We start from the raw sequence: 22717 nt of genomic DNA, 5'->3' as shown, positions 1-22717 counted from the left end.
ACTTCCTCTAACTGTTGTGCCTAAAGGACGAACCTGTTTTAATTAAAGTGTTTCTGGTTTTATCCCCACTCTTAAAGCAAATCTGGTTAATAATCTACACATGGTTTATACATGTAAATCACTTCTGGTACCATACAACCACAGTGTATTTTTCTCAGTGCCAGTATATTGTTCAACATGAATTTAGAAGCATGACTGTGCTAGCAGCAAATGGTAACTTTTTATTTTCCTTAAAACTTTGTTTCCATTTGGGAACTATATGTAAGAAATGAACTGTCTAGTTCTGAGGGACTTTGATCCTATTGTACATTGAGTGATGCAATCACCAGGCTGTGAAACAATTTGCAGGTAATTCAAAATAAAATTACTTTGATGCTTCAAACTGGCATTTGCACTAAATGAGGACTGCCAGTGTAGCATGTGAGGAATTCTGATAAGTAGAGAACATGATAGGTTATTTGAATAAAGTTAAATATGCACAGGTTATTTGCTGTACTGATTCTCTCTAATAAAACTCACTTTGATTTCTAATACACAAATCAATGGACTTGATCAAGTAATTCTTTTTTTCCTAACTTCTTCCCAAAAATTAAAATACCAGTGGACCAGAAAGTTGTGGTAAATTTAAGACTGTGCAAGCCTTAATCAGGCCTAGATTTCAGATGACAAGAGCTTTTCCAATTACATCAGCTAGATCTCGCCATAACGTTCACAGCTAGGTTAGGTTCTGCCTCTCTAAAGCAGGCAGCCTTCCCTTGTCTGAATTGAAGGGGAGTGGGAACATTCCAAGAATATAGTGTACAACACCTCTGGCTCACTTAACCCTGGACTATACTGCCTTAACTGGCATGAGATTAGTTTTGGGGGGGGGGGGGGGGGGGGGGGTGTTAACTACTCTCAGCTTTATATCAAGTACATTTTTCTTCCCATGTAATAAATCAAACAGAGAACTGAAAAACAGTATGGAAGCAGCAAGTCAGTTCATTTCCAATTCCAACATGATTTTCCGTGATGTCAGAACACTTTGCACTAACTTACAACTTTTAAAGTTAAAAAAAAATTGTCCCATATCACTTTACAAATAGATGCTTTATCATGGTGGGACAATTGGAGATGCCGGAGAGTTCAATCACAAAATGAGATTTTAAGCTGTTTTATTTCGGATAAGAGGAAGTCACAGAGCGTGTGACCAAGTCATTCAAAGATCTGGAGGATACACAAAACTCCAAACTCAGAGCAAGCATGGATACAGGAATGAAAGTAACACTGTGGACAATCAGTACAAGAAATGTACGCCAATACAATCTGTAACTTCATGGCCTGCTACATCCTTCATTGTTTCATTACCATCCAGCCAGGGGATCAACCTGGTTCAATAAGAAATGCGCAGAACATGCAGGGAACTGCACCAGGTATTCCGGAAAAGGATGAGGTGCCAGTATAGTGAAGCTGCAACTCAGAACACTGTGGGTGAAGAAGAGCAAAAATAGCATGCAAAAGGTAAAGCTAAGCAACCTCACGGCCAATGGATCCAATTAAAGCTATGTGATCCTTTTGCATCTGATCATGAATGGTGGTGGACAACTGGGGGGGGTGGGAGGCTCCAGGAATAGCCCCATCCGCAATGATGGAGGGGCCAGCATGTGAGTGCTAAAGAAAAAGGCTGAAACATTTGCAACCATGTTCAGCCAGAGGTATCAAATAGATAATCCACCTCAGCATCCTCCTAAGATCCCCATAGAAGCTAGTCTCCAACCAATTTGATTCACTCCAGATAATATCAAGAAACAACTAACAGCACTGGATACACCAAAGACTCTAGGATCAGACAACATCCCATCTGTAGTTCGGAAGACTTGCTCTACAGAACTAACTGCCAGGCTGTTCAAGAACAGTTACAGTGTTGACCTATACCTGATAATGTGGAAAATTACCCAGCAATTTGCTGTTCACAAAGAAAGGAGCACACTTAATACAGCAGAATTAGTCTATTCTCACTCCTCTGCAAAGTGATTGAAGGTGAAAATGATTGTGCTATCAAGAGACACCCACCAAAAACTTGATTACAAATGACTAATTTGCATTTCACTAGGACCACTCTCTTCCAGACCTCATCACAGCCTGGGCCAAACATGAACCAAAGAGCTGAATTCCAAAGGTAAAGTGAGAGTAACTGCCTTTGACATCAAGGAAGCATCGACCAAGAGTAACAGTAATGAACCCCAGTAAAAATGATGTCACTAGGCACCACGGTGAAACAATCCAATGGCTGTAGTCATACCTTGCACATTGGAAGATATCTGTGGTTGTTTGGAGGTCAATCATTCCAGCCCCAAGACATCACTGCTGGAGTTCCTTAGGGCTTTGTCATGAGCCCAATATTCTGCATCAATTCTGATGGCTGCACAATATCCAATTCCATTTGGAGCTCCTCAGTAAATAATGTAGCTCATAAGTAGATGCAGCAAGACATAGACAATATTTAGGCATGGGCTGATCTGGCAAATGACCAACTGTAGGTTCCCCTTCAAGTCATAGAAACTATCAGACAATAGCCACGAAAGTACCAAGCAATGACCTTCTCCAGCAAGAGAGAATCTAACTACATACCTTTGACATTCTGTGGCTTTACTCCTGCCATCGACATCAACGGAGTCACCATTAGCCAGAAATTGGAACAACGTCATAAATACCATGGCTACAAGAACAGGTCAGGGGCTGAGTATCCTGACAAAATTGACTTACGACCGGACACCCCAAGGCCTTTCCACCATCTGCAAGGCATACCAGTTTGATCATCTAATACCATCCATTTGCCTGGATGAGTGCGGCACCAACATTTCTCAAGCTCAACACCAACCAGGATAAAACAGCCTGCTTGATTGATAACCCATCAACTCTCATCTGCCACTGGTGCGCTGCAGCTATATCATGTACCACCAATAAAATGCACTGCAGTTACTTGCCTAAGCTACTCAAATAGCACCTCCCATATGCACAACCTTAATCTCCAAGAAGGAATAGGGCAGTAAATGCATAGGAACATCACCAACTGCAGGTTCCCTTCAATTCACACACCATCCTTCAATGGAAATGTAATATTAAACCTTCAGCATCCCTCGGTGTAAACCCTGAAACTCCCTGCCTAATCAGAAAGACCGCAGCAATTCCCTGTGACAGCTCACTAATAACATGCTGGCCTTTCCAGATCATTCATTCATTCATGGATGGATGGATGGATGGAGTGTTGTAGACATGGCATGGAGTGGAACTTTGGGAGGATCTGAATATAAGCATTTTCCTAGAAATTTAATCTCAGTAATACCTCTAAACTTGCTTGGTAGTAGTGGCAGTGTTGAACTCAGCTTCTAAAATTTAGTTCAATTGACTTCAGAAGCAGAGTAGAATGTTATCAAGTGTGTTTAATGTACCAACTAGGAATGATGTTTTATCCAAAAACTGTGAAATCCACAGCACAAAAGGTTATTGTGCCATTCTGTCAGCAAGACTGGGGTATGTGGGCAATGCCAAGGTTTTCTATGGCTTAGTTTTGCCTATACGAGTGATGGAGAAGGGCATGTGATCAGGATCAAGGGAATTAAGTTTATGGCAGGTCTGAAAAAATATTGTTGAATGTTGCAAATCCAAGGAACAGATGTTATCACACTAAAATTGTACTACTTCTAAATCACAAACAGCCATTTGTTGCAAAATATGAATGATCTATATCCTTACAGATAAATGCTAGGCACCTTACCTCCAAAGTAGTGTATACTGCCTCCTCATCTCCCCCTGAATCCTGCATTTCAAAAAATCAAATTACAAATTGAGTTGATAAATACAGGAACCAGTGTATCCTCTAATGCAAAGCAATCCCATTGGAGATCACTAATATTTAAATCATTAGAACAGCCATCACACAGAAACAATGAACACCATATCTTTACTGAGAGCATAACTTTGCTAGTTAATCATTATCTGCTGATCTCAGAATAGCTAACGTATGTAATTAGTTTGGAATTGTTCCAGTATATTTACAACAGAGAAAGATTGCATGTTCTAATATTTTCATTTTAAAGATAGTGTCTGAGTTCCAACGATGATTGCCTATCAATTCTGTAATGCCCACCCAAGTACTGAGATGTGCAAGAGAAAGAGACAGAAAGAAAAGTACGAGGAACGGCTACTGAATACGTTTATCAGAAGTCATATTTAGCATATTCTTGCATTGATTACAGATTGTTAATTTAGTACATACCAGTATACCTAATACTTCAAGACAATACTCAAGGCCTACAATTTCTAAGCGCATTAGTAGAATTAAAGGCTCCTCTTTCCAGTTTTCCTCTTATCCAGTGTGGTCTACTTTTCATTGCACAGCATGTAATAATGTTCTTTTAAGAACAAGATAACTAACTTATAACTTCAAAAGGCAATAATTCAATTTAAAATGAAAACCCAAGAGCAAGTTTCAACAAAATTTTATTACTTCAGTGTCATAACTGTAGTAATGAAGATTGTTTCCAACATTTTCCAGTTACATTAATACTGATGACAGTTGTTTCTCCAAAAAAGCAGTATTTGACTAGAAACAACCATCCAAAGATTCTCTGCCTCACTCTGACAAATAAGTTACCTCTAAAAAACTTAATAGTGTTACAATTATACAGTGGTGTAAAACACCAATGCTGCATTAACACAAACTTAAAATTTAATACGAGTGTAAAAGAGCAATCTAGAATCAGAGAAGATGGCTTTAGTATCCACATCAAACTGCATAGTTCTGCAATTCTCAAAGCTGTAAAGTGACAGGCACAATCAATTAGAAAAAAGGATTTAGAAAGGAAAAGGCTACAGTCTTTGTAGTGAGGAGTTACACATGTAATTCAATTTGAACGTTCAGACTCCCAAAGGGGTAAAACTATAAAAATACTAAATTCCTGAAATTTTCACTTCCAGGCCGTGACCAGCCCTTATCATTGACTGCTGTTCTTGCTAACTGGAGGCAGTCTTTTAGGGCAAACTGGTGGGAGTTACGGATTTGAGTGGATGGGGGAAACAAGTGATAGGAATGAGGCAAGGCTAGAAGGAGAATATAGAGAGATGGGAAGAGGAGGGAATGTGTAAAGTGGGAAGACCAAGTGAATGGGAATAGGTGGAATGGATAGTTCATGAAGAGGATAAAATTTGATGTATAAAGTAGGAATCAGCTTCATTTGTAAATTTTTGTGAAATGTTAAAAAAGATCACAAGAACAGGAACTTACAAAATTTTCAAGAACACTTTCTTAGTTCCTACTGAGTTCTTTTTGCCATGCCAGCAATAGGAATCCAGTGAAATAGATGGCAACATAAAGTCCTGGGTTGGTCTGGATTTAAGGATTTTCTGGCCTGTAGCTAGAAAAATACCACAATGCATGTTATTTAAATTGCTGACTTCTAGTGCATGAGAGGCTAATGAAGATCACTTTGGTCTGGTATTGCTCAGGGTAATAAAACAAGTATAAATTTATTAAATTGATTTCATATCAATACTACCTATATGTTGTCATACGAGATATCCTCCATAAGGTTTATAATATGCAATAGTCATGGATGGGAATACTATTTTAAATGACCCAGCAAACATAAAGTATCTTAATTATAGATACACTATGTATTAAATAGGAACTACTTCAGTAATAGTTTCTTTTTGATCAATGGGATATTTAGAATCCTTCTGAAATAATGTTAATGAATGAATTTGTAAAAATATAAATAAGTGTTCTTGCATGTTTTGGACTAACGACTTTTAAACAGATAAAATAATTTGAGAGTTGATGTAGAATTTGTATGCAATATATTAGAATCTATGTGACACAGTACCTCGAAAATCTCAAACCAGTGGTGATCACTATCTCTTGTATGAATTCAGCCAATTGGTGCTAAAACAATCTGCAAGGCTATTTTTCAGATTAAAAGTTCAATAACAATCAAGACTTAAAGAATTTCCATAGACCTAATTAAAAGGAATAAAAACAGTGGTCCAAATAGCATTACTGATTTCTGGTTTGGGCTAACTTTTAACACACGTGTAAAATTAATGGTTCAACTGACCAAAAATATAGTGTTCAAAATCTGGTCACTAGGAGATAGCCAAGATCTAAAGTGAAATGTTTTACAGGACAACAATATTCCAGGGAAATAAGTGGGAAATACATCCAATGGGATTGCTCTGAATGCCAGCATAATGCGATGGACTGAATAGCCTCCTATATTGTAATAAAATATAAGAAAGGGAAAAGTAACATTGTTTGTTGTGAGAAGGATCATTCTTCTATCTAGGTTTGTCCATCAGCATTTTAAAAAAAACTACTTCTTTGGGCTTCACTCTAGGTATCCTAACCATCCCCTTAATTTTGAATTTGACATTCAGAGAATATTGAAAGGGATGCAAATATCATTAACCAAAGCAAATTTTACATTATTAAACTTTGAAGAGCAATAAACAACACCACAATTACAACTTGGAAGTTGCATTACTAATTCATTAGTGTCCACATAATTCATTTCGCCATTCAATATTTCACAATACTGCCTGCTTTCTTGAAAGCCTCTCGCTGCCCTAGTAACTACCACCACCTTTTCCTTAAATAATGGTAATGATTATGTAATTGAAAAAAGTCTTAAAAATTGCTTCAGCACTGCAGTTGGGAGTTATTAAGACAGTCTGTTTTCTTCTATATAGTACTGTATGATATGCACTTAGTGATAATTTATGAAAAGTTGGCACAGACTTTGATGCTTAAAACTTGTCATATCAACACATCATTGTTGAGCAAACAAGTTGCTGGAGGAACTCAGTGGGTAAGGCAGCATCTATGGAGGCAAAGGGAGAGTGGACCTTTTGGGTCAAGACCCTGCATCAGGACTCCTAACACTCTCCTTCACCTAGCTCAACTGTTATCACCCTGAACAACTTCTCTTTTGATTCCCCTCATATCCATTTGCCTCCACAGATGAAGGACAACTTTCTTTTTAAAAGGAATGACCCAGAAATAAAAAGAAACCAATGTTCTGCGTTTTATACATCTTTCCCCATGTTCCACCTCAGATGCCTCTCATGAAGATGGCCAAACTAAAACAGGCTCGCTAGAATCATTCTTCCCACAAGAAAAATGTGTTTTCTCCTTAGAGCAAACACAACATGCAGTCAGCACACCCTTAAACAAAGATTCTTTCAATTTCCCTAGTTAGCTTGCAAACTTCTGTATTTAATTGATATGCTGACTATTGTTTCACTCTCATGTGACTTGTTTCCATTTCCACATAATTCAAGGGATTCATGTCTAACAAATGGAGGGGTGGTCATTAGCAAAACAAAAACATAAAATATGACCATTTAATACTATGGACCTAGACACCATGAAATCTTCTGCAACAAAATGCAGGAATCAATAGCAAGATGAATTCCATTTAATCTATGAATATAATGTATGGACACAAGTATGAGCTCTTGATACTTTTCTGATACCTCAGTATCATACTTTACAAGGGCATGTAAGAGTGTATATGCAAAGATGATAAATAACCAATATGTTTTTGAGTGACACAAAGTTCAGGAGAAGTTAGTTGTCAGAAGTAGATTAGAATGGCTAAAAATAGTTGGAATACACCTGCATATAATCCTTTATGTCCTTTCCTCGATCTTCTTATAGTTACACATTTCCAGCAATCACAACATCAGTTATTCTTGGTTTTATAGATCAGATATGCCATACAAAGGAAATAACAGAGAGTAATTCAAAAAAAAGTGAACCTCAAAATTGGTGAAAGAGCCTGTAGAAAAATAATCATTAGGAAGGCTTTCACCCTGAATTGTGCAAAAGTTTTACCTGCACATTTCCCCATGACAGCTGCGTCCACACTACTGTAACATTGGCCACTAGGAAGTGAGTCAGATATTAAAGAACAGTCCCTGTGGTAGCCACAATGCAGCAGCATAAAAGGGTTTCCTATGGAGACAAAGGAAAACAGGGAAGGGCAAACGTAGCTCTCCAGTGTATCTGGACACATCCCACATGGTGGGCGGGCCTGGAGGACTCTCATGCTGCCAGAGAACCCAAGACGTTGCACATAGAGTTGATCAATGGCCAGTTCAGATGTGATTTTAAACAGAAGGCAGCTCTAATGTAATTTTGGCCACTGACAAATGAGGCTGAGAGATGCTGAGTGCAGAACATTGCAGTGACCATGCAGACCCATTAACTGCTGTCTCTTTCCTGATCTCTTGTGATATCAGTAGGTGTATGACTGATGGCAAATGAGAGTCATGTGAAGTTCAACTGCTCCAGATGTGCCAGGACTAATCTCCCACTGGTCACTAATTGACTTGATACTCCATCATATGTAGATTGTGCATAAAAAAAAACACATGCAACTGGGTACAATTAATAAACACTTCTGTTTACATTAAAGAACAGTCTGATTCTACTTGGGAGAAGCAATAAAATTTTGGCAAGTGAATGGCAGAGTGGGAAAAAGAGACTTTGTTTCTGGTTAGGCTTCTTACTTAGTTTGAATGGGAATTGTCATGCTGGAGATCTAAAATAACCTAACATGAAGAATAACCAAGTGAGATAGTGTACGATTCTAGACTTAATGCCCACATAACATGGGCCACACCTTTGACTCTGGAGGTGAAAGCTTTAGTGTGAAGCCATGGATTTGCTCAAACTCGTAAACTAATCAGCAACTCAAAGGCACATCAACATCCCTTAACTACCTTGTTGGTACCAAATACAATAACTCTTCCTTTATTAAATGTTATTTAGAAGGGAAGAGGGTAAACTTAAAAACAAGAGACTTTGTGGGGGTGATTTCATTCTATGGTGAAATGCTCATTCAACAAAATTGAACAATAAATCAAACAAGTGGACTACAATGAGTGAGAATGAGGGCAATGAGAAAGGATGAAGATGTTTTGATACATTATGAACTTGATAAAGTCAGTTAAACGTAAACTGACAGCACACACCTCTGATCTGCTTCCCCAGCTTCTCCAGATGCAATTTAAAATAAAACAAAAAACTGTCAATATATTAAACAATAGAAAATTTCCCTTTCATATCAAACATATTGCATTTTAGTTTTCTATAAATAAGATATTTGCACAGTAATGACAGGATCCACAGTTTCCCTCAAACCTTTGACAGTTTGTAGATTTTTTTGCTCTTTGGAAAGAAGGAAGATTATGGTTTTCTCAAGCTTAGTAGGCAATCCGTTGATAAAAGTAAATGTATCCCAGATCTTTAGGAGGTTTCTCTGAAGCGTAGACTTTATGGTCATTGTAGATTACCCATCTGAATAGAAGAAATTGAGAAGCAATGAAACAGTGAAAAGCTGAGCGTACATGTGAGACACAAATTCCTGTTTAAGTATGAAGCACTCAATTATCTGTTAATATTCTATTTCAGCTTTCAGAGGATTTTTATTTCTCAAAAACTGCTTTATTTTCCAAATATATGCAAAATATAATGCCCGACTAGCTCAAGTATTCACATTACAGATTCCTCAAGAACCCTTTAAAGTTGCAGGACATAATGAGAAAACAGAAGCCAATGGGACTTAGGGCTTCATAAACAGAGGCACAGAACTTGTAAAGTATTAGTGAACTCTCAACCAGAGAACCCCATCCAATTCTGGTTATCAAACGTTAGCAGGGCTTAAAAAGGTACCAAAAGACAAGGGATTTTGAGTGACAATTTCAGACTGGAGAAGCTGGACCAAAATCAATTACTGCAGATGCTGAATCTGAAATAAAACAGGTAAATATTGGATAGATCAAGTCATGCGACTTCTATCGAGAGAGGAACAGTCAACTTTTTAGGATGACGAACATTAGATCTTTCTCCACAGATGTCTGACCTGCTGAGTATTTCAGTATTTTCAGTTTTGTTAGGAGAGGCTGAGGTTCTTCTTGAAGCAAAGGTGGTTCGGAGGAGGTCTGTTGGAGGTGTACAAGATCATGACCAGTGTAGGCAGGGTAAACAGAGAGAACCTCTTCCCTTTAGCAGATGATTCAAGGAAAACATAGGGGCAGCAAGGTGGACAGGGGAGTAATGGGTTTGCTCTGAGAGTTGTATGGACTCAACAGGCCGATAGGTTTCTGTCTACATCGAGGACAAAAACATTGGATATTTAAAGTGATGGAAAAGACATAGGAGGCATTTCAGATAAATGTTTTTTAAAAAATTTCTTTAAGTGGTTTATGAACTGGAATTCACTTCCCAAAAAGGTTGTAAAATAAAGTCATTCAGGGATTTTGAAAAGAAATTATACAGCACTTGATTGCAGGGCCATACGGGAAGAGTACAGGAGTGGAACTGATGGGATTGCTTTATAATGAGCTGGAAAAGATTCTGTGGGCCAGACATCGTCCTCCTGTGAGTAACAATTCCATGATTCCAATGGAAACAAATTAGGCCTACTCTAATTAACTGGTCAAAATTGAATTTGTGTTACTAACTTTAATCCTATTAACACCTTAAAAATGTTTTAAAAGATCCTTCCCAAACAAATAAGTGCTTACCTTCCCTCTTTTTTGATATGACAGACATAATGACCAGACATTGTGGATGCTCCCATGTGGCTAATGAAAGCAAATAACTCATATCCTGCAGATAAAAATCAAATCATTGATTACTACATTACATTTTATATCAAGCAGAAAAACGATAGAGAACATCCTCATCAAAATCCTTTCCCCAGTTCCTGTTTGAGTTTAAAAGATTAAACTTGTATGAATGAATTTTAAACAATTCTACTGAAACAGATAATAATCTACAATAAAACTAGTCTTTCAGAAAGATAGATCAAGTGTGCACCAGTTAAAAACTAAAAATCATAAAACTGCTGAATATTTTCTTTAGCAGCAGTTTACTCATTAAAGGATATATATGCACATAGTATTTAAAGGAATGGATTGGTGATAAATGTAGCTTTCTCAGAATTGTTCACATTCCGAAAACTAAAACAGAGAAAATAGGACATTACAGAGATTTTTAACATCAAATCCTTGAGTTATGCGGGGGGGGGGGGGGGGGGGGGTGAAACTGGAGAATTTATACGCCGGTGAGAAGCCTTACACAAAAATCCAAGATAGCTAAGAGAATGGAAGTGTGATATTCAGTCACCTTAAATTAAAAGCAAACCAGAAAATAGCAAATTTGGAACCAGATCAAGAAAGCCTTCATCAAAATGTAATCAATGTAGAGAACAGACATTCTGATAGCATGACAAAAGCCTGGATTTATTAAGAAACAGTTGACTGCTGTAATGGGTTTGATTTAATCCTGATGGCATGGATTAAGGTGGACTGAATAGTTTATCTTCATCTGTAATTATCCTCTAATCAATTTCCACATTGAATTCAACATGGTCTGTATCTCCCAGATGTTGCTTATTGTTCCCTGAAGGATTGGCAGCAGAAATTCAAGAAATACATTTAGATCCTCATGTAAGAATTGAACAATTAAACTTTCCATTCAAGACAAATGTTACATTTAATATTTTTATACTGGACATTATTAAGACCTGTACTGCAAATCATTCACAAGATGGAAAACATTATGAGCAAGAACAACTTCCCATTCAGAGAGACATGGCCTTACCACTACAAATGTTCAAGCTGTGGAATCCATCCAATGAAGGGAGCAAATAACCCTTCACTGAACCTATAGCAGGGATTCCTGGACAGCCTTTCATGGAATCCACATTGGCCACAGAAGATGCGACCACCCATCTACAAATGGAAAACATTTGATGGTGGGTGAGGGTTTAGAGCAGGGGACATGATGGGCACAGTTCATGCTTACCACATCTAGACTGTATTTCAACATTTTTGGTGAAGAAGAGCCCAAGAGTGATGCAGAATGCACATTCTGATTGCTGCTGCTGTGGCAGCTGCTCTCAGGCATGCTTTGCCGTAGATCACACATCAATTGCATAAAGGGAGCTACAATCTTAAGAGTCAAGTGCTTTGGACATCCAGAAATAGTTGTCATGGTTAGAGTTGTCAAAATAACATTACTACAGACCCTGACTGAGGCTGTTACTGTTTCTTTAACACAAGATGAAGTCAGTGCAATAGGACTCGGATGGAATACTCCCTGCTGAGCTGAGAACAAAAGTAACTTTGATAAAGAACTTGCCTATTATAGGGAATGCAAATAAATAGCTAATGGTATATAATGGAGAGGTTTATAATATTGGAAACATAAACAGAAAATGCTCAATGCTCAATAGATCAGGTAGCATCTGTGGTAATAGAAGTGAATTAACATTTCAAGTCAGTGATTTTTTTTCCCCTTTTGTGCGAGAGATATTCAGAAGGGAGAAGTAAGGTTATTTTCAATTTTTTAAAATGTCCTTTTTTTGCTGTTCTAACAAAGGTATCATGCCCTCGAAGGCGAATTTCAACATTCCCATTTCAATTAAAAGCGATTGGATGTTATTTGATCACAGTCTTCTCCAGATGCCTATAGAATGCTTTAAAACGAAACTACGATTGACTGATCCATATTTTTCAATGCTTGCATATGCTACGCTATGCATAGCGAATCAAAAACAAAAGGTAATGTCTTAAATGGGAATATCACCTTCAAAATACACTGGTACCTCACACAGCATTATATATTGAGAGACACGTTATTGACAGCAATGCACCAAGTGAATGCCCTCAGCTCGGTATGGAGGGGCTACCTGTGAGGGTAGGGTTAGGGTCTCCAGTCCTGCAAAATCCTTGTGAATCTTTTCTGCACCCTCTCTAGCTTAGTCTCGTCCTTCCTATAGTGTGGTGGCTAGAACTGTACACAATATTCCAAGTGTGATCTCAATGTCTTGTAAGATTACATCCCAACTCCTGTACTCAGTGCCTCAGCCAATGATAGCAAGTGTTCAATATGCCTTCGACATCACTCTATCTAAATGAGTCACCATTTTCAGGGAACTATGTACTTGTATCCCTAGGTCTCAACATTGTACAACAATCCCAGGGCCCTGCCACTTACTGTGTATGTCCTGCCCTGGTTTAACTTCATCTGCCATTCCTTGGCCCACTTTCCCATTTGATCTAGATCCTGTTGTAACCTTAGACAACCTTCTTCACTATCCACTATACCACCAGTTTTGGTATCATCTGCGACTTATTAATCATGCCATCTACGTTCTCATCCAAATCGTTAAGATATATGACAAACAACAGAAATTCCAGCACTAATCCCTGTGGCACACCACAGTTACAGGCCTCCAATCTGAAAAACAAGCCTCCACTACCACCCTCTGACTCCTACCACCAAGCCAATTTTGTATCCAAATGGCTAGCTCACCCTGGATCCACTGTGTTCTAACCTTTTATGTTGACAGACCACCTGGATCCTGTGGACTCTCTCATCACTTCCTGTTGGATGTGATGGAAAGTGCTGTCTCCCTCTCTGTTTGGTTACTCAGTTCTCCCCAGCCTAAATATTCCTCTATGGTAACAAGCTCACTGGCTGTCTTTAAAGTACTGGTGGGTACATACACTCTAACAAACTTCTACAGATATACCGTTGAAAGTATCTTGACTGGTTGCATCATGGTCTGGTACAGCAATTTGAATGTGCAGGAATGCAAGAAGCTGCAGAGAGTAGTGGACTCAGCCCAATATATCATGGGCACATCCCTCCCCACCATCAGTAGTACCTACAGGAGGCGCTGCCTCAAGGCGGCAACATCCATCACCAAAGATTCCCACCATCTGAGCCATGCCATCTTGTCGCAGCTACCATCAGGCAGGAGGTACAAAAGTCCCACACCACCAGGTGCAAGAACAGCTACTCCCCTTCAATTATTCAGTTCTTGAACCAACTGGCACACCCCTAATCACTACAGTTGGGCAACACCATGACCACTTTGATCACTTTGCAGTAAAGTTGACTTTTTTTTTTGTTCTAATTGCGTTCTCTCTTGTAAAAATTGGGTACAATTTATGTTTAATTTATATTTTCCTTGGGAATGCTGCTTATATGATGCTATGTGCCTGTGATGCTGCTGCATGTAAGTTTTTCATTGCACCTGTGCATACATGTAGTTGTGCATATGACAATAAACTCGACTTTGACATCACTAGAGGTCCAAGTGTGCAATTACAAACTTGGTAATGCCAAGTGTGTACTTTTCGTATTAAGTTCAAAGTTGAGAAGAGTCTCTGCACTCAAATAGCTAATATAAGAGATCACTTTTATTTTACTTAATTAATATTACTTCTAATAATCATACACTGCACCCAACTTTCTTGATTACTTATTTGCTTAATTTTGTAAATATATGCTCAGCAAACCAGACCATCTGTTAAAACATCAACACCTTACATGTTAACTCTGCTTCCTCTCTACAAATATTGCCTGACCAGTTGAACAATTACAATGTTTATCAGGTTTCCAGGATCCATAGTATTTTGCTGTTGCGCTGTTGCCTGCTTTAGGTAAAACATAAGAATACAAGGAATAAGAGCCTTACAGCCTGCTCCATCATTAGATAGCGGCCTCAAATCCATTTTCTTGTCCAATCTCCATCTCATTTGATTTCTCTATTGTGCATAAATCTATCTCAGCCTTGAATAAGGTTACTGACTCAACACTTAAACCTCTGAGTTCCAAAGGTTCACAACGCTCAAAAGAAATTTTTCCTTATCTGTCTTAGGCCTGAAACTGTGCCCTTCATATGCTGGGTTGCCCAACCATGGAAAACATCCTCACAGCATCCACTCTGTCAACCTCCCTTTAGAATATTTCAAAGAGATCACACAATTCCAAATGCTAGACAGTATGGGCCTCATCTGCTCAAATGTTTCCCCTTTAGATAAGCCCCTCATCCAAGGAATCAAACCAGTGAATCTTCAGTGCACAGCCTCTTAAAATGACTTACTTCCAGGTCCATCCTTGATTCTGGGGCCTGCTGGCTCTGTTTCGGTATTGATGTGTGATTGTGAATCAACCTCTGACACTGCCTCACTTTCATCCTCGCTGTCTGCATGCGTGAAGATCCAATCCAATGCTCTCTCCAAGTTGTTATTCTACAAAAGGAGCAACAATGAGATGAAATTTAATTTTTAATTAAATCTGAGTCCCATTAAAAATTACCTGCATCACATCTTCAGGTTAGAAAGTGAATAGAACATCACTAACAAAGATATCATACCTACAACCTACAATGTCCATGGTTAAGAGAGGAAATAACTATATTAAGCAATTGTATTAACTATGTCAATACCTTAGGATTCTTACTTGCTTATTATGATAATGGAAGGAGGCCATTCAAACTCATCAGCTCCATACCTGATGAGCAATTCCATCAATCCCATTCCCCTCCCCTTTTCCTCTGAAGGCCTGCAACTTTTTTCTTCTCATATGTCCATTAACTCCCCCTTTGTTCTTTTGCCACTTATCTGCACTGGAGCAATCTATAGTAGCCAATTAACCTACCAGCATGTCTTTGGGATATGTCAGCAAACCAAAGCACCCAGAAGAAACCAACACAGTCACAGGGCAAACAAGCAAACTCCACACAGACAACACTCAAGGTCAGGATCGAACCCAAGACCCTGGAGCCGTGAGGCATCAGCACTAACTTGCTGCACCACCACGCCACCCTACAATTAGAAAGAACGCATCAAGCTATGTAGGGCGGTTCAATAAGTACCTACAGTGAATTTACACAACTCTGCTATCATTAGCTGAAGTTGAGTCTTAGCACAGTTTCAATCACGCACAAAAATAGAAAATGCAGGAAATATTTATTTTGGTCATTGGCCTGAAATATTGGCCCAGAACCTATGGCTGTAATGAGGGCAAAGTAGTCAGTGTTCACCTTCATTACTCTGTGAAACTAACTTGCAGTTAAACACTGAAGACCTGAAGGAGTTTCTGTCTAGTGAGTGCCTAATTAAGGCAGCTAACTGCACCCTTCACCAGGCAATCAACAAAGAAACCACTGACTTCAACATCTTTATGTACTATTTTCACAGCAAACACCAATGAAAACATTGCACCTTATTGAAAGAGTGCGAGGGTGTGGTTGTGTGTGTAAATGGCATTACCTTCAAATGTTCCGATTTCCTCAGATAATTACTTCAAAATCTCATGAATTTTACAATGAGAATGCAACATTTCCTCCTTTGTAATTTAGTTCACAGATCACGCTTTATTGTGGGTGGCAATTCCGTAGAGTCATAGAGACATTCAGCACAGAAACAGCCCCTTTGGCCCACAAGGTTCACGCCATCAGCCACCCATTTACATTGCATCGACATTAACCTTATCTGTTATCCTCATCAACCTGCCCCCCACCCCCTCAGTTCCTCTGATCCTACCACTCACCTATAAGATTTCTTTATTAGTCACATGTACATCGAAACACACAGTGAAATGCACCTTTTTGTGTAGAGTATTCTGGGGGCAGCCCACAAGTGTCGCCGTGCTTCCGGCACCAACATAGCATGCCCACAACTTCCCAACCCATATGTCTTTGGAATGTTGGAGGAAACTGAAGCACCCAGAGGAAATCCATGCAGACACGGAGAGAACATACAAACTCCTTACAGACAGTGGCTGGAATCGAACCCGAGTCGCTGGCGCTGTAATTGCGTTATGCTAACCACTGCACTACCATGCTTGCCCCTAGGGGCCACCCTACCTACCAACCCACACATCTGTGGGAGGAAACTGGAGCATCTGAAGGAAACCCACACAGTCACAGGGAGAACATGGAGAGCCCTCACAGACAGCACCTGAGGTCAGGGTTAAACCCAGGTCTCTGGCACTGCAAGGCAGAGGATCTACTAGCTGCACCAGTGTTCCATAGAAAACCTCTGCCCAACAGCCCTCCACTCTTCAGCACATCCATGCACTGCAGCACAGTAGTTAGAGGTATGCTGGAGACCTGATGCCAGTGTGCTTGACCTCCCATTCTGGTGCTGCAATCATCACCAAGCCCAAAGGTAGCTCAGCCCTCAGCTTTGTACCAGCCAGGGTAGTCCCATTCCTTTGTTGCCCTCCGTTAAAAAGGTAAGTTTAGATTACATTCTTGCTTTGATTCCTTTTTAAAAATACAATGCAAGTTCAGACTTACAGTTGCTTTCAGTGCTTGGATGGCCTGGTTCCTGTGAAATCCCATTGATGTAATGATGGCAACAATCTCTTCTGGTGGCTGGTTTTTCACTGAAGAGGCTCCTCCAGATAGACCAACCTCGTACTGACCACTGCCAAATTCATTACACCCTGATAGTGTCAGTGGTTCAGCAAAATCTAGTGGGAGAGTAGAAAATTAATACAAATAACTATATTTATTAATAAATTATCTCCAGATGTAATTGCTTCAGCTGTGGCAGTCTGGCTTTCAACTGTTAAAAACTTACACTTGAGTTTCATAAACACTCTGTCCCTCTTCGCTCTTTTACGATGCTCTTTAAAAACGATACAGTTTTTGTAAGTTTTAGATCATCTGCCCTATTATCTCCATATGTGGCTGGTCATCAGTTTTTATTTAGGAACACTACTCTTAAATGCCATGAACATTTCTGCTGCGTTAAAGTGATATATAAATAGAATGGCAAGATCTAAAATTTCCAGTATGGTCCATCTGTCAAGTCAATGACAACATTGCAACAAGTATAACCAATGAGCATTCCCTGTGACAGCATGCCCTCATGGGTGGTCTTATTGCCCTCATTTTACACCTTACTTTTTCTTCTATATAAAGATCCCATCAGAAGTTATATAACTGTAATTTAAAATATGGAGTCAGATCTGAAACACATACACTGCCTGTGCTGTAATCAATAATCCAGGCATCAGATTTCCCCAGAATACATACTTAAAAGCTGCAGATCCTTAGATCAACATAGCTTCATCTTTGAATTTCTGAATAACTAGTTGTAGTTTTATTCTTGGTAGGTGTGAACACTGTCAGAATAAACAGTCTGTCAACAATAACACGTATCCCGTTAAAAATTATAAATTGAATGTATGATTATACATCTTGTCAGAAAACTCTGAAGATTACATGTTCACCATCAGACCGTTGTCTTAGCTTACCGGGTTCTTCCATGTGTGCTATGATCCAGTTAAAGGCCAACTCGGCCCCCAAATTTCCAGTGTAGTAAACCGCTTTCCGACACGCCTCCAGGGGAAATCCCATCTCAGCCAGCTGCATCACTGCGGATTCATCAATTTCAGGAGCTGCAGAAAAGGGACACACGTGTAAAAATAAAATCACAAAATAAAAGCTTGATATTCTCAGAATGCAACTGCTATATCAATATACCATATGGCAGGATGGTCAATTGTCTCCATATTCAAGAAAATCTCTAACATACTAGAACACTAACATGCTATTAGTGAAATATGTTGCTTAAGAGATCTGTGCCAAGTATGAGAATGTGTGAGAATAAGACAGATATTGACTGGAATTACATTTCCTGAAGAAATGATCAGATTGGACACCGTACTTAATATTATTGCAAGGAGAGTATTAATCAAACTGGCAGCAGAGCTTTGTAAGCTTATGAAATTTTATTATGCTTTTCAGATTTGAGACTGAAGGCATGCAGCATGCTTTTGGAAATTCTCTTACAGAAAATATATAATCGAAAAATTGGGATTAAAGGGATTAAAGCACATTAATGGATAAAGAAAAGTATTGAATATATTTTCTTAAAATGAAAATAGTACATACACTCCATGAAATGGTTCAGCAGATGGCCTGAAAGATAAAGCAACAAAATTAGTTTTCCTCCTTTATCCATCAGTTATAATCTTCTGCTTTCCAACTTCCCTGAAGACACCAACTGATTTCTAGAACCACAGGGAGCAGGAAATACCTCTACACAAGTAGTAATTTAGCTGGCACAAAAGACATCATAGTCCAACCCAATTCTGACCTAATATAACATCTCCATAAGCATATATTTGTGAAAGTTCATTCTAATATCATAAAGAGCAATAAACACCAGCAAATTTCCCTCCTCTATACTCTGACTGTTCTCTGGTCCCCACCGTTACCCAACAAGGATCAGGTAACTTAGCATACAGTCCACACCAGATACATGACCTCCCTGATTTCAACCAAGTCAACACTATACTAACTGGAGGCAAAAGAGACTGCAGGTGTTGCAATCTGGAGCAACACACAAAACACTGGAGGAACTCAGCAGGTCAGTCAACATCTATAGAGGGAAATGGACAGTCAACGTTTTGGGTCAAGACCCTTCAGCTAGACTGAAAGAAAGAAGGGAGAATCTTTCAGTCTGTCCATCTCCCCTCTACCTTTCAGTCCAGATGAAGGCTCTTGACCCGAAACAGTAAATGACCATTTCCCTCCACAGATGCTGCCTGACTTGCTAAGTTCCTCCAGCACTTTGTGTGTTGCTATACCAACTGGGCTGTTTATTCCTTCAACAGGAACCTCTATTCACTGAATCAAAAGAGATCTTACAAACACATTTTACTCAGAAAGCATGTCTAGGGTATCTAAAATATACCTATATAGCAAGTTTAGTATAGAAAATATCCAAGGACACTTCAGAACAATGTTGGACCATTGAGAAGTGAGGGCAGCCAAAAACATGATTCATGGCAAAGACTTTAAAGGAGACTTTTGGATGAGGCAGCAAAAAGGAAGTATTTCTTGGGATTAAGGCCACAATAGCTATAGATCTCACTGCCAACCATGGATACAATGGAGTGAGGGATGCCAGGGGGAGGAATGATGGGCAGTGCCTAGTACAGTAAGACAAAGAAAAGCTGAAAAGTAAGGTTGGAGAAAGCCAGTGAGGGACTTTTGTACGAGGAAAAGGATTTTCAATATGAAACAGAATGCTAATGGAGATTGGCAAGGACTGAAGCAATAAGTAAGTGAAGTTTAGTCCTCATCAGATGGGAAGTACAAGACAAACTGGAAATTAGCATTACAGGAGATTAGAGGTAAAAAAAATAGCAATGGCTCGTATATAGAACCATACAGCACAAAACAGGCCCTTCGGCCCACCACGTTGTGCCGTCCATCAAACCACCCTCACTATCTAACCCTTTCCTCCCGCATATCCCTCTATCTCACATTCCTCCATATGCCTATCCAACAAGCTCTTGAACTTGTTCAATGTATCTGCCTCCACCACCACCCCAGGCAGTGCATTCCATGCACCAACCACTCTCTGGGTGAAAAACCTCCCCCTGACATCTCCCCTGAACCTCCCACCCATAACCTTAAAGCCATGCCCTCTTGTCTTGAGCATTGGTGCCCTGGGAAGGAGGCGCTGACTGTCTGCTCTATCTATTCCTCTCAATATTTTATATACCTCTATCATGTCTCCTCTCATCCTCCTCCTTTCCAGTGAATAAAGCCCTAGCACCTTAAGCCTCTGCTCATATTCCATACACTCTAATCCAGGCAGCACCCTGGTAAATCTCCTCTGCACCCTCTCCAACGCCTCCACATCCTTCCTATAATGCGGTGACCAGAACTGAATACAGTACTCTAAGTGTGGTCTAACTAGAGTTTTGTAAAGCTGCATCATCACTTCGTGGCTCTTAAGCTCAATCCCACGATTTATGAAAGCTAACATCCCATAGGCCTTCTTAACTGCTCTATCCCCCTGTGAGGCAACTTTCAGTGAACTGTGAATATGAACCCCCAGATCCCTCTGCTCCTCTACACTGCCAAGTACCTTGCCATTTACCTTGTACTCTGCCCTGGAGTTTGTCCTTCCAAAGTGTACCACCTCACACTTCTCCGGATTGAACTCCATCTGCCACTTGTCAGCCCAGCTCTGCATCCTATCAATATCCCTCTGTAAGCTCCAACAGCCCTCCACACTATCCACAATACCGCTGATCTTAGTGTCGTCTGCAAACTTACTAACCCAGCCTTCCACCCCCTCATCTAAGTCATCTATAAATATCACAAAAAGTAGAGGTCCCAGAACCGATCCCTGCGGGACACCACTAGTCACTGCCCTCCAATCTGAGGGCACTCCCTCCACCACAACCCGCTGCTTTCTACAGGCAAGCCAATTCCTAATCCACACAGCCAAGCTTCCCTGGATCCCTTGGCCTCCCATATACACTGCACTTTTGACCTGGAAAACATCCCATGCTTCAGAACCCTTGATGTGATATGCTTACCAAATCTCCAACACAATACTTAGCCGCTCCCCTGACGCTACACATATGTCTATCCTGGGGAAAGCATCGCCCTACCTAACTTTGCCTTTCATCAATGTCATAACCCTACCTCTTTCGTTCTGGTTTGCTGTGCACTTCTAACCACTGGTCTATAATCTAAGCAGGGTTGAAAATAATTTAAAAATTAATCCAACATCCAAGATTGTTATCACCTGCGTGGTAAAGGATTTTGGGTTTTGATAAAGTAGGAAATAAAAGGGAAAAATCAGGTATATCTGCCATTATGTGGGAACAATTATAATGACTGTAGCTCCACTCATTGTACGTATAGACACTACCAAAAGCTTTAGTATTTACCAGCAGCTGGAGTCATAAACTGTACAAATTAGGAGGCCTTTAATTCAAAGAATGGAGATTATTTCACAATTTTCTCCTCAAATGTGTTTGATTTTAAGCTCTCACTCAATGAAAATGTGCAGCATTTGCATCAAAGGATTAATTTTTAATAGTGCAGAAGAATTTCAACTTTAACATAATTTCCTGACAATTTTCTGATTTCACTGTACCTCACAAATCACGATACCTTTGGATTTCTTTACTTGAAGGGAATCCTAGTGCTTTTGTGTTTTCCTACTACACTGTCATTGAAGGGTAAATGGTGACAAACCAGCTAAAATTGACAGAACCATATTCTCGATGAGATGGAATCAAAGTGGTTAATGTCTCTGATAAAGGATGAACCTCCACTGGACATTTTTTTTGAGGTAACAATTAATTCATCTGTACGCCTGCTAAACATGAAGGCAGGAAGCTGGGCTGCACTGTGTCAATTTCCTCATGCCAATTAGCTTCCAATTTCAAATGAATCGCTGGTGCATGGAACAATGTGGTAGTACATGTGCACATTGAAAGTATGTGGAGTGGGCAGTTAGTGATGTTAATCCTCATGCAGTGCTGATTTGACACTTATTCTGCCAAATGGGCCACAATGATCTGTGTTAATCAAATGTTGGAAAGCAGGCATGCAGCAGAAGGAAGGACATCTCACTCCCACTTATTTTCAGAATCTTCCACGTAGGTTTGTTGGCGATTCAGTTGGAGTTCAGCTGCTTGAGAAAACTGCATCAATTCTTGGAATGAGATATTATGGCAACTCCACAGCAGCCATCTCCAATGTCACTTTCCATATCTCCTTTGCTTAGCACAAACAGGAGCATATGTGAATTTTCTGCTAGGCCTCCAGATAGGGAAGAGAGGAGAAGGTCTACTTGCCAAAGAAGCAGAAGAAGGGGGAGAGTGTTTGGTCAAGGAATCATATTCAATGAGAGCATCCATGGAGCAGAACTTGTATGCTGCAGGGTCATGCATACACTAAACTGTGGTGATAAAGTTGGATTGTCTCAGGGATATTCAAAGATGGTGCTGGTCAAAGCATTGTGCTTCTCTGTGAAATTGTCACGACTGCAGGTGAGGGTGGCTTTCTGTTCAGGGAGAAAGGATCTTCTCTTTGCATTGGGA

General features: G+C 39.7%; 1 protein-coding gene across 1 annotated transcript in view; it reads right to left on the bottom strand.

Moving 5' to 3' along the window:
* Positions 1-1444: 1444 nt before the first annotated feature.
* usp13 (ubiquitin specific peptidase 13) overlaps positions 1445-22717 on the bottom strand; it is an 80637-nt gene continuing 59364 nt past the window's right edge. Inside the window, exons 16-24 of the mRNA XM_052017864.1 lie at positions 18753-18779; positions 18113-18256; positions 17148-17323; positions 14946-15093; positions 10570-10654; positions 9185-9340; positions 5267-5396; positions 3758-3799; positions 1445-1464 (exon numbers count right to left, since the gene is read on the bottom strand). Coding sequence (XP_051873824.1) covers positions 9247-9340; positions 10570-10654; positions 14946-15093; positions 17148-17323; positions 18113-18256; positions 18753-18779 — 674 coding nt within the window. The 3' untranslated portion in view covers positions 1445-1464; positions 3758-3799; positions 5267-5396; positions 9185-9246. The remainder of the gene's footprint in view (positions 1465-3757; positions 3800-5266; positions 5397-9184; positions 9341-10569; positions 10655-14945; positions 15094-17147; positions 17324-18112; positions 18257-18752; positions 18780-22717) is intronic.

This window comes from Pristis pectinata, chromosome 6 (assembly GCF_009764475.1).
Source record: "Pristis pectinata isolate sPriPec2 chromosome 6, sPriPec2.1.pri, whole genome shotgun sequence".
NCBI lineage: Eukaryota > Metazoa > Chordata > Chondrichthyes > Rhinopristiformes > Pristidae > Pristis > Pristis pectinata.
The sequence above is the reverse complement of the archived record's forward strand: the minus strand, read 5'-3'. Positions and strand labels throughout refer to the sequence as shown.